At 54.5% G+C, this 12,197-nt stretch overlaps 1 protein-coding gene across 5 annotated transcripts in view; it reads right to left on the bottom strand.

The window, feature by feature from the left end:
* The window catches only part of CMIP (c-Maf inducing protein), a 267,195-nt gene that overhangs the window by 7,984 nt on the left and 247,014 nt on the right, over nucleotides 1-12,197 (bottom strand). For all 5 annotated transcript variants that reach the window (XM_005592633.5, XM_065537566.2, XM_005592637.5 and 2 more), the window contains 7 exons: nucleotides 11,923-11,988; nucleotides 10,577-10,603; nucleotides 10,278-10,326; nucleotides 7,097-7,204; nucleotides 4,045-4,161; nucleotides 2,056-2,196; nucleotides 1,171-1,218 (listed from right to left, as the gene is read on the bottom strand). In XM_005592633.5, coding sequence (XP_005592690.1) covers nucleotides 1,171-1,218; nucleotides 2,056-2,196; nucleotides 4,045-4,161; nucleotides 7,097-7,204; nucleotides 10,278-10,326; nucleotides 10,577-10,603; nucleotides 11,923-11,988 — 556 coding nt within the window. The remainder of the gene's footprint in view (nucleotides 1-1,170; nucleotides 1,219-2,055; nucleotides 2,197-4,044; nucleotides 4,162-7,096; nucleotides 7,205-10,277; nucleotides 10,327-10,576; nucleotides 10,604-11,922; nucleotides 11,989-12,197) is intronic.

Below are 12,197 nucleotides of genomic sequence, written 5' to 3'. Positions count from 1 at the left end.
CGGGGAGCTGTTCCTGGGGGGCGGCAAATCCCAGGAGCCGAGGTGGGGGCACGGCTTGGTGGGATGGGCCAAGGGGGTGGTCAGAGAGGGAGGGGCTGCCGCACATCCCATGGATGACAGCTGCCAGGCGGAGGAGAAAGCCTCCAGTGCTGTGACTCACACCCTGAGTCACCAGCGGGGTGTTCCGAGGCCACGATCCTCCCACAGGCGTCTGTGCGTGTGTGTCTTTGTGTGTGTGCCTGTATGTGTGGATATCTGTGTGTGTCCGCATGTGTGTCTGTATATGTGTGTGTCTGTACCTGTGTGTGTCTGTGCATGCCTGTGTGTGTGGGTGTGTCCGTGTGTCTGTGTGTGTGTGTGTGTGTCTGTGTGCATCAGGGTATGTGGCTGGCTGTCTCACTCCCAGGCAGCAGCTCATGCAAACACCGAGGCCACACTCAACTCTAACGCCTGAAGACATCAGCGCATGCCTAAGCACTGGACTCGGAGGTTCCTGAGACTCCCCTCCATCCTTGAGTGTTAGTGGCCATGTGGCTGCCCGGAATGAAGGCTGATTTCCAGCCTCCCTTGCCACTAAGTGTGGCCCCACACACTAAATCCAGAAAACGGGATGTAAGTAGACATGTCAAGTAGAACTTCCAAGAAGTTTCTTAAGAGGAAGGGGTATGTCCTCCTTCCTGCTGGCTGGAATGGAAACAAGATGGCTGGAGCCTGAGCAGCCCTTTTGGTCCAGGAAGTAGCAGCCATGTATCAAATACAATGCGGGCATCAGAATAGAAGGAAGTAAGATCCATAAAGACCTTGCAAAATGCGAATGGTAAGATACACAAGCCTCCAAGGGTTGCTGTGAGGATAAAATGAACTAATAGAATAGCATCTGGCACACAAATGCTCAAGGTATATCTGCTATTATTCCCAGTATTATTAATAACTGGATATCAACACCATTATCACCAACGATCTATATCACATTTTAACTTTGTTTTTGGTTTTCGTATCTCTTCCTCTAAGCTACCTCCTGGAAGAGCTGGCGTGTTAAGTACTAGGGGGTCCTTGTGCCTCGCCCTCCATCACCTCCCATCTCAGCTGCAGACACCACCTGCCACTCCCCAACAGAGAGGACCAACCCACTCTCTCCATCCAGCCCCAAAGAGAACCAAACCAACTCACTGTCGACTTGGAGGGCAGTGTTAGCCTGGTGGGCCCGCCTTTCCTTTGCTGCAACAGAAACCAGGCTGGTTACAACCATTCTTTTCCCCAGGTTTCCATCCTGGACTTCCACCCCTGTTAACAGCACTCATGGAGCCATCATTATTTTCTCGGTTGTACAAGGCTACATGGTGGTCTTGGTCTCAGGGGCAAAGCCAGAGACGGGGTTTGAGCACCGGTGGTTTATTAGAAGGTGACCCCAAGAAACACCAGTAGAAGAGTGGGGAAGTGACACTGTGGCTGCCCATAATGGAAGGGGTGTTATCAATCCAGCTATCACTGGATAGATGGGTACTGGCACCACATCCCACCAGGGTACTCTAAGAAATGGTGGAGAAGCCATGTCTCAAACATATCTCACTGAATGGGTGAAACATATCTCACTGAAGGGAGCTGGGGTATTTATACACACTCTCCCAAGAGGCACTGGTTGACGGCTGCTCCAGCAGATTAGAAGGCATCGATTTCCTGCCCCTTCTGTCCTTCTGTGCACACAGGTGAGTATACGCACGTGGACATACAAAGTCCTTCAGCAAAGAGGTGTGGGTGCTGGCATTTGGAAGTTGGGCCCCCATGCACTTAAGTGGAAGGGTCTAAGGGACATGGAGGAGGGAGGGTGGGCACTGTCCTGGCCAGGCTCCAATGAGCTACGTGACTCTGGGCGTTGCTTTGCCTCTCTAGGCCTCTCTTTGATTACCTGAAAAGTGGCAGGTGGTAATACCAATTTCTTGGGTTTGGAGAAGAATTCAATGAGACTGAGGTCCACTCAGGTCCAAGTACTAGCTCCCCTGGAACCCGCCCTGGCCTGCTGGGCAGGGGAGTGGTCCGGAGCAGCCGGGGACTCACCAGCTCCTTCAACTCCCGCTGCCGGTCACACAGCTGCTCATACATGCGCTTCCCCACGTCTGTGCTCTCCAGGGTTGAGATGATCTGCAGTTGGGTGTCGTTGTTGTCAATGATGTTGTATTCCAGCATCAAGCACAGGATCTGCCCAGAACCACAGTGGTGCATTATGGACCCGGCCTGCCACCCCAGCTAAGCACACTCTGTGCATCCCAAGGGTCTTGTTTTGAAAACCAGCAACCCCACTCTCCCCTCTCCGAAGCCCTGGCTGTGTGAGGTTGGGCAAATCACCTGCCCAACTTCCTGCCTGTGCAATGGTAGCACCAGTGCCCACGCACTGAGGTTCTCCGGGTTCAAACGTCAAAGGACATGGGAGTCTCCCAGGCGTCTGCTTACCGTGTTGTGTCTGGACACGGAGCAGGCCCCTGAGGATGTCTGCAGGCCCCTAAGCACTGGTGGAAAGCCACACCTCTTTCTCCCCCCAGTTTCTTCCCCAGTGGCTGTCACAAAGCAGGTGTTCAAGCTCATAGAACGGCTCGCAGCCCTGGGCCCATCTACCACACACAGCTCCAGAGACGGCCTCGTGACTGTACATGTGGCTCACCTGCCTGGGAGTCAACATGCCTGACAGCCCTGCCTCTGACATTCCCTTTCCAATGACTTATTTTTATTTATTTGTTTATTTTTGAGATGAGGTCTTACTATGTCGCCCAGGCTAGTTTCGCCCCCCTGGGCTCAAGCGATCCCCCTACCTCAGCCTCCTGAGTTGCTAGAACTACAGGTGCATGCCATGGTGCTCAATTCTCCTAGCACTTCTCACTCGCCAAGGAACGGTCACTCAGCCCAAGCTTTTCACAGCACCTCTTGTCTGTCTCCTGTCTCCCTGCTCAACCCTCCCCCATGGCCTCCGAATCCCTGTCACAGGACAGCCTAGACTAAATCCAAACTCCTTCCCAGCACCTCTGGGTACCCAGAAGGCTCTTCATGCACATCCACCCACATCCCAGACCTCTTGCCCCTTGGTTCCCTGTGTTCCAGCCACCCTGGCCCTCCCTGGTGCAGGACTTCAGCCCGGGCTGTCCCCACAGCCTGCTCAGCTCCCACCTTCCCGCTGCCTCTTCCCCAGGGCTCACATCTCCCCCAACTCTCATTTCCATGGGAGCTCCCATGGCTTTGCCCCGCCTGCCAACTCTTCGATGCTCTTCCCACTGAGGGTGAAGTCTAGCTCCCACGCCTTTGACTGAGGGCCGGCCACAGTGACTCACTGCCAGCAGTAGGATGTGGCAGAAGTGATGCCGCCTGCCTTCCAAGGGAGGCTAAGTTAAAAAGTGATAAGGCTTCTGCCTTGGTTCCCTTGGGACAGTCGCTCTGGGAGTCCCAGGCTTCTGGGGACTTTGGAGCATGCAGGGAGAGAGAGGAGCAGCAGCAGGTGAGGGGTGGCCTGCAGGGCTGGGTGTGTGTGTTCTAGGCAGGTGGGCAGACTACCCGGACGCCATGAGGTGGAGAGTGTGGCTGAGAAGCCCCACCCCGCAAAACCCTCAGTGTCTGAGGCCTCTCAGGCCAATGCAAGAAGCCTTGGGGCTCATCCAACCTGGCCCCATCCGACTAATGAGGCCCCAAGTGAGAAGTGCGTAGCTGTGCCCAGGCACCCCAATGCCCATGTGCGAAATAAATGAGCGATCTTGTTTTAAAGCCCTCACTTAGGGGTGGTTTGTTACACAGCAATAGATGAGCAGAACAGAAGCAACCCCAACCCCACCGATCCATGGATCAGCTGGATCACACCAGAAACAAATATACTGTGTGATGAAGGCTCGAGGCTCCCGCTAAGCTCAGGGCGGCCGGGACTGCATGCCTCGCCCACTGCCCCCCGTGCCTCGCCCACTGCCCCCCGTGCCTGCAGCAGCTCCTGGCTCCCAGCAGATGCTCTATCAGCAAGGACAAGGGACGGGGAGCCAGCCATCCCGCTAGAGACCCCGACCAGCTCCTTACCTCCACCATGGTCTGGTTCCCCCTCAGTGCCAGGAGCATGCAGGGACCCAGCTTGTTTTCCGCCAGGGAGAGCAGGAATTTTTTGGTCTTGTAACAGGAGCCCATGAGGATGTGCACCTGTGAGGCAAGAAGGCCCAGGTGAAGGGACAGAGACACCCAGTGCCAGCCTCCAGCATGCCGGCAGGAAGTGAGCCCAAGAGTCACTGAACAGACCTGCCTACACGCTGTCCGAATGGCCAGTGTTCTAGGATCACCAGGCCCCCAGGGGATGCAAGAGATCCTTCCCCCGCACACGGTCTAACCCAGATGAACCCTGAGGACGCTACGCTGAGTGGAATAAGCCAGTCGCGAAAGTCACGTTCACGATACCTCTTTTCATTCTGTCTTTTGCCTTTTACGGTTTTTAGTAGGACCTGATTTAACTGCAAGCCCCATCTCAGCAAGGGTATCTTTTGTATAAATTTATAATACTAAACGCAGTAAAAGCTGACTAGAGTGCAATTTAAAGTCTATTGATTGAAACAAATGTAGCCCTTGCTATTTTTATTTTTTCCTCGCTCTATTGTCCAGGCTGGAGTGCAGTGGTGCAATCTTGGCTCACTGCAACCTCTGCTTCTTGAGTTCAAGCAATCCTCCCACCACAGCCTCCCTAGTAGCTAGGGTTACAGGCATGCACCACCATGCCTGGCTAATTTATTTGTATTTGTAGTAGAGATGGGGTTCACCATGTTGGCCAGGCTGGTCTTGAATTCCTGATTTCAAGTGATCCGCCCGCCTTGGCTTCCCAAAGTGCTGGGATTATAGGCGTGAGCCACTGTGCCCGGCCCTTGCGTTTTTTAAGTATGTGTAACAGAGTCTCTAAATATGTAATCTCCTGCCATTATAAAAGTTCTGATGTTTTAAACACCGATTACGTTGAAGTTTTAAGCAGAAGGATGACTCCGACTCCACTTACATGAGGTGCCTGGATAGGGAAATTCGGAGACAGAAAGGAAAAGTGGCTGCCAGGGACCGAGGACGAGAGGAAGGGGGAGTGAGTGTGTAATGGATGCTGAGTTTCAGTTTCGGAAGATAAGAACGTTCTGGAGATGAACGGTGGTGATGGTTGCGTAACAACGGGAATGTCTTTAATGTCACCGAACAGTGTGCTTACAGATGCTAACTTTTACATTACGTGTATTTTACTGCCAAAACCAAAAAGGCCCCCTTCCCTGCTCCCCTTGGGAATCTGCTGACAGTCGATCCTTTGAATTCCTGGCACTGCTGGAACCGGGCAGAAACTTCTAGGCAGGCTTTGCAAGGGGGGTGTACATCTCGGGGTAGGGGACGTGATGAAGCCCAGACACCTCTGCCAAGCCCGCTGTGAGCTCGGAACGGTGTTTTGGGAGACTGCCTGCCCCAGGAATCCAAGAATTGGCACATCCTGCTCCCTCCCGGGTTATATGTTGGGCGGTCTTTTTTTCTGATGCATGGGTGATGGGGGCCCAAGGGGAGGGGTCCCCGGCCACCAGGGCTTGGGGGAGGCCTGGACATCCCACTGGCTTTCCTCCAACTTCACACAATGGCAAATGCCCTTGGCGGTGGAGAAAGCAGCCTCATCGAGGGGCCGGCTTCCAAGCCATGCGTCTCCATGGCAACAACACACTTCCATCCAGTGGCTGCCTGCTTCCTTCTTTGTGTGTATTTTTTCCGCTCCATCATGAACAGCTCTGGCATACCAATGCAACCTCTCGGGCTGGGAAGCCGCCAGCTCCCTGAGCCTTCTTGCACCGAATCCCCACACTGTAGGGTGGGGGTGGGGCTGCTGAGCGTTGCTATGGTGAAGCTGTGACATCAGCGGAGAACCCGAGTGGTGACCGAGAGCACAAGAGAGGTGGTGCAGGCTGGCAGTGGTAGTCACATTCCTAGATGCGCAGGGCCCTGAGAGGCCTGGGGTGGCAGGCAAGGAGTGGAGAGGGAGTGCATGAGGCAAAGGGCCTAAAAATAAGCCCCTTTCAAGAAGCTTCCAGGGGTAGCGCCTCAATTTGTCATCACTGCACAAACATCTTTGCTAAGTTCAGTACGGAGAGCCAAACCAGCCACCCAGCAGAGACGAGAATCACCACTGGCGTCATTTCTGAACAGCGACTGTGCCGGCCCACTGGGCGCCCTGCATCTCCTGTTGCATGCAATCGCTATGGTAACCGCGAGGGGTCAATGCGATGCTCCTGGACGAGCGGCTGAAGCTGGCAGAGGCAAATTACCAGCCCAAGTGTGGGAGCACCAGTGACCAGTAAATGGAGCTGGTTTTCTCAGCAAGTGGAGTCAGTGAGGCTGCTGGCCACTAGGGTGCAGCATCTGCCCTGGGGGAGGAAGAGTCTGGCCCTTTACTCCTGAAAGCATGTGGACCTGGCCAAGGAAGGGCTTGGAAACAGAAGGCCTGTGTGACCCCAGGCACGCCACCGAACCTCTCTGGGCCTCTGTTTCAACAGAGATGTAATTCAGCAACAAGGATGCTGTACCGATTAAAAAGGATAGTGCACATGAAGTGATGGATACAATGCCGGGCACAAAGAAAGTCATCACGGATTCAGCTGTTGGTTTGGTGACCTCAGACCGCACATGATGGTGGGGACAATCACCCTGACTGGGACACCTCCTTGTAAGGATTAAACAAGCTGGTGGACCTGCAGTGCTTTCCAGAATCCCTGGTCCTACTGGGCACTCAATCCCTTGTAGGAACATAACCATGACAATGAACTGTGTGACCTTAGGCAGTAACGCCCCAGGCTTTAGCTGCCTTGGGTATAAAATGGGGCAACGACATGTGTCCTCTTCTCACTGAGCTGTGAGAGACGGAGTGTAACTGGGATGCCAAGTACTTGGCTTGGAGCCTCAGATAAGAAATGAGTAAGTGACGGTCACAGCCACCACCACCACCTTCATGACCAGCACTGTGTAAGCCTGGAAACTCCAGGGCTGGGTCCAGGTGATGGGCGCAGCTGTTTTACTAGTCAGGCATGGCAAGCCCAGGGCCCCCTGGAAGTCGCCCCACTGGGGTCTCACTGCATACCATGCTGGCGAACAGCTCCCCGTCATCGTCACAGGCCACTCCTCCGGGGCTGTAGAGCTGGAACCAGCCATCTTTGCCGGCCCGCACACTCAGCAGGCATGAGTGGACCTGCCAGACAGGGGAAGACACAAGTGTGAGCTGCACGCAGCCCTGGTGACGAGGGCGACCGCGATCTGCACACACGAATGGGAAAGGCTCGGGCAAGTCCCGCAGTCAAGAAACCCGCTTGTTTCCTCCAGCAACCCCCCAGCCTTCCACCAAATGCCATGAAAGGTCTTTTGGGGAACACCGTGGCCCCACACCCTGGGGGATTCTGGCTACTGGCTGGCAGTTGCACAGGAGGGAGGGCAGGCCCTGGCTTGACAGGCTGATCTGAATGAAGCGGGCCTGCGGCTGCACCAGGCAGAGATGTCCAGAGCAACCGCCCACAGTCAGCCCCCTTTCCCCTTCTCCTGCGCCTTTTCCCTTCTGCTATGCCTTCCTCTAGACGGGGCCCTCTCCTGGGTCTCCGTCCTCTGTCCGGTTCTCCGTCCCCCTCTCTCTGTGTTTCTAACTCCTCTCCCGTGCTCTCTGCCCTCTCGCTAGAAACCTCTCCCTGCTATCTGTCTGCCGTTCTGCTGCCCCCAGCACCGACTCTCCCTCTTGGGTGTCTGCCTTCTTCCCTTTCTGGACTTGTGTGGGCACCATCCTCCCCTCCAGGTATCTGCCCTGCTAAGCTCTCTCTCTCTCCCCTCTTCTTGGGGACTCTGCCACCCTCTCTCGTTAGGTCTCATCCCCACTTCCTTCCCTGAGTCTTTGTCCCTCTCCACTGAAGGATCTCTGTCCATGGCTGGGGGCGGTTTCAGTGCCAAAAGCAGAGCTCTCACATTCCTTCCCAGAGCTGTGTGTCTGTGTGGATGGGCCTGCTTGTGCATGTGAGCACACATGTGTGAGCGTATGAGAGGAATTCCACAACCACTCTGGCCCCTGCTGTGATTACACAGAGAGAGAGGGAAGGAGGGAGAGGGGGAAAAGCGGCGAGAGTGAGGGAGAGAGAGCATGAGAGCGAGAGTGCGCACAAAACACAAAGGACTTTTCCCCACCTCCTCCCGTCCTCGGAAGAAAGCTGAGAGAAGTTCCTCATTATTTCCTTTAGGAAAGGACAATTTGCTGCCAAGAATCAGTTACCCACAGATACTAAACTGATCACAACCCACACATGAGCACACAGAAAACAAAGGCAGTGGCTTTTATTTTTCCCTCTGAGCTGTAAGAATATCAAGGGTTTACTTACTGACTTCAAAGCAATAAGGACTTAGGAGTATAAGATGCTATTCAACAAATACAGCAAATAATTTTAAAGGAAACAACTTTGGCTTCATTTAGGAAGGTGTGAAGGTAGGAGGGAAGGGAGAAAGAAGAGTGAGGAGGAAAAGGGAGACAGAATCAGCAGAGAAAAGAAAGAGGCAAACAGGAGAACAAGGGCCTGGGTGTGGGACTTTGGCCAGGGGAGCTGGCTCCTTCCAGACCTGCAGGTCACTTGGGGCCTCATGCACGTTACCCGAGTTTGAAAATTACCCTCCCAGCAGCTGGCCCTGCCTCTCTACTCCGAGAAGCAGCTGGTACCACTTTTGTTCTCCAAACGTCAAAGTCTGGGTTTGAATAAAGGCTCAGTTCCCAGGAGAATTCTGAGATGCTGTCTTCACAGGTGGCAAGGAATGACTTAAGTTTTAGAAGAAGAATGGAGACACTCACTGGTCCCTGACATTTAAAAGCACCATATCCACCATTTCTCCTTTTTCCCTCCATGCCTGAGGATCCCTTGGGGAAATGGGTGTTTAGAATTGGGGTGTTTTGGAACTAGATTCTTCAAGACCCCTCCAGAACTAGGTTTTTCAGTGTGGCCTGGAGACCAGTCCCTCAGAACCACTTGGGATGCTTGTTCAAAATGCGTCAAAATGCATATGCTTGGCTCCACCCAGGCCCCATGAGCTGGAACCAGGAAGGAATGTAGGGGTGGGCGGGGGGGTCTGCCTTTTGAACAAGCTACTCAGGTAATATAGTTTGAGAACAGTTATCTAGAACTTCTGGAATTACAGCCTGATAAACTGCGGGTTCTGAGTCAGAGAGACCCACCATGGTTGGACACGACAAGACCTTGGGGTCTATGTGTCCTCAGATTCCTCTCAAACACCATTTTCCACCCTCCAGACTAAGGTCCAGTTTGATCCATTTAGCTAAGTCCAATCAGTTCACTACCACCTTCTCCAGGAAGCCTCCTGGGGAGGGCTCCACGGAGAATAACGCCCTCTGTCCTCTGCCTGTCCTTCCCCCCCCTGTTCTGCTGGGAGCACGAGTCTAGGTCTGTCCTCAACTGGGAGTCAGGTCCCTACCACACCAGAACTCATGCACACAGAAGCAGGCTGTGAGCATCTCAGGGCACAGCACACAGCGCAGTGAGCTGGTTATCAGCACCAGGCTCCAATCCTGCCTCAGTCGTGAACAAGCCGTGCAACACTGGCAATACTATAGAAGATACTCATAGGGACGCTGTGAGGATGAGAAAAGGAACGTGTCTGACCCGGGGTATAGCACCTCATAAAGGACAGCTGCTGCTGCTGCTACTACTATCAGGTGACGCAGGCCCAGGGCTACGGGCTGGCTTCCTTGCCCATCTAGGTCCCTGCCCATGTGCACAGGCTTGGGGGCAGAAGGCAGAAGGCTGCCCTCTCCCCGGAAGGCCAGCTTTGGTGAGGGACACAGCAGCCCTTCAGGGAAGCCCTTGGCCACCACGACCAGGAAATAAAAACCCAGCTCTGATCCCAGCTCCGATTCCTTGCTCTTCCCAATGATTCACATAATAGCAGAACCAGACAGGACCAAAATGCTGCCTCAGAGCTGGCTGGGAGCTGCCATGCCAGCCCAACCCGAAATCAAGGCCTCGGCTGTGGGGAGAAACCACCAGCCAGTGGAAAACCACCCCTGGTGAGCCGGCGTTTACAGTAAAACACTGACATCACAGGCTGGGCTCTGCACCAGGCGGGGCTGTGTTTCCGCACAGGCAATGGGTCTCTGAAAGTTGTTCCGAATGCCTGTCGCTGACAAGGAGGCCCCACCAGAGCTTCGGAAGGCCTCTGAGGGGCCCTCGTGCATCCTGCTGTCCCGAGACAGTGGGCCTGAGACGCAGAAAGAAAGGCCTCACCTCTTGCCGGGGGTCTTCGGCGAACCTCTGAATCACGTACTTCAGTTCCCTGAAACAGACGAGGCGGCCAGAGTTACTGCCGGGGTCTGGGACTGAGTGGGAGGTGTGGGAAGGGGAGGGGATGGTGTCAAGCAGGAATGGGCCAGGGAGCTGGGCAAGCTGCTGGATCCAAGCCGGTGGATCAGGGATGCCAAGAGAAGCCACCACTGCCTCCCAGAATGCACGTGCCACGGAGGGAAGACCTCAGGACGGAGGCCGTGCGTGCCAGAATGGAATGAGGGCGGTGCCCAGAAACTCACTTGGTGAACTTCTCGTGTGCGAGAGCTCTGTAATAAAAACAGGGGAAAACACGGCAGTTAGCAGAAGCGTCGGAAACAGCACAGTGTTCCCAAGATTAACCTCTGGGGACGTCTAGACTTTATGTCTGATTCAAAGAATGAAGAGGAATTTGAGTGAAATGCCAATATTTTGTCCCCACTCAAAGCTCCAAAACAAAGGCCTTCTTTGAGGAGGTGACAGATCATAGCAGCAGGAACAGACTGGGCCCCCCATTCCCAAAACTTCCCTAGGCCCACACCTGTGAACAAGAGGGGCTAAGCTGCTGCCTGAGCACGTGTGGGTGCACGTGGGCTCCAGGGACCCAGGTGTGTTCATTAATTGTTCCACAATTAAGGCAGGTGGCACTCATTACTGCACACATCAGTGGCCATCAGGGACCATTCTTCTAAGCCAGCTGCCACAGCCAAGAGCACCCAGGCCTATGGGGACAGGGGCTGGGGCCAAAGACGTCACGACTCTGCCGAGACTGAGTGCCTCTTAGGAGTTGGATTTCTCTGGTCTCAAGTCCTGGGACCCTCGGGGACTGGCCAAGCCAGCAAATGGGGCAATTACCGCGTGTAATGTGCCCTTACAGAGGCAGCGTTTCATAAACACGCTCACTAATCAGCTCCTTGGAGAACCCCAGCCGCCTCCCGAGGCTGGCTCCCTCCAACCTCTCGAAAGAGACCTGGAGGCATTTCAGGGCCTGGTTATTCTGACAAAGCCTTCTCTTCAGGCCATTATCCACCAGAAAGCGTTCTCTCTGGTTTCCAGTGATCACTTCAATACGGTGCTAGGGGCCGGCAAGGGAGAGGCAGAGGGTCTGTCTCTGGCCAGGTTTGCTGCGGAGCCTGAGCTGAGCATTGTAACGGGCGTAGTCAGAGTGCTTCCAGCATCTCAGTGCGGCACAGCGAGCAACTCCACGTGCATTATCTTTTGATTCTTACTATCGCCCTTGGAAGAGGAGCGGCAGGTATTACGGTTCCCATCTGGTGCATAATAAAAAATGCTAACTGCGCGGCCTGCCAGGCGCCGTGGGGAGGGCTCTGTTTGCATTCTTAGCTCATGAATCCTTGTGACAATGCAGTCAGACAGCTCCTACAACGTCCCTGTTCTCCTGAGGTCTCCATTTTTCTGAGGAGGGGAGGTGTGCCTCCTCAGGGGTCCCACAGCTGACAACATGGCTGAGCTAGGACCGACGTCTCCAGGGTCTTCCCACTGTGACTCGGCTTCCCCATAACATGACTGGTCCCCCACTAAGGCCTTGGTGGACAACTGAGGTTTGCCTCACAGGTGGGAGGGCTCCGGGGATGCGCATGGGACTTACTCTTTGGGGAATGGAATGGGTTGAAGCAAACTGGCCAGAGACGGTCTCCAGTCATCATAGTCCGACCTAGAACGAGAGAGGGTGACAGTCAGCTTTGGTTGGGACAAGGAGAGGTTTACGGCACTGTCCCAGGTGGGCCAAAAGATGGGATGAGAGCCTGGCAGGAAGTCAGTGGCACCGACTCCTCCACCTACTCCCACCTCCAGGATGAGCAAGTCAATGTTCTCAGCGTGGCCACGAGGACTCACAACCAGGCCTGTGCAGAGACTTCCTCA

The sequence above is a fragment of the Macaca fascicularis genome, chromosome 20 (assembly GCF_037993035.2).
Source record: "Macaca fascicularis isolate 582-1 chromosome 20, T2T-MFA8v1.1".
Taxonomy (NCBI): domain Eukaryota; kingdom Metazoa; phylum Chordata; class Mammalia; order Primates; family Cercopithecidae; genus Macaca; species Macaca fascicularis.
Note: the sequence above shows the minus strand (reverse complement) of the source record. Positions and strands in the feature narration are given on the sequence as shown.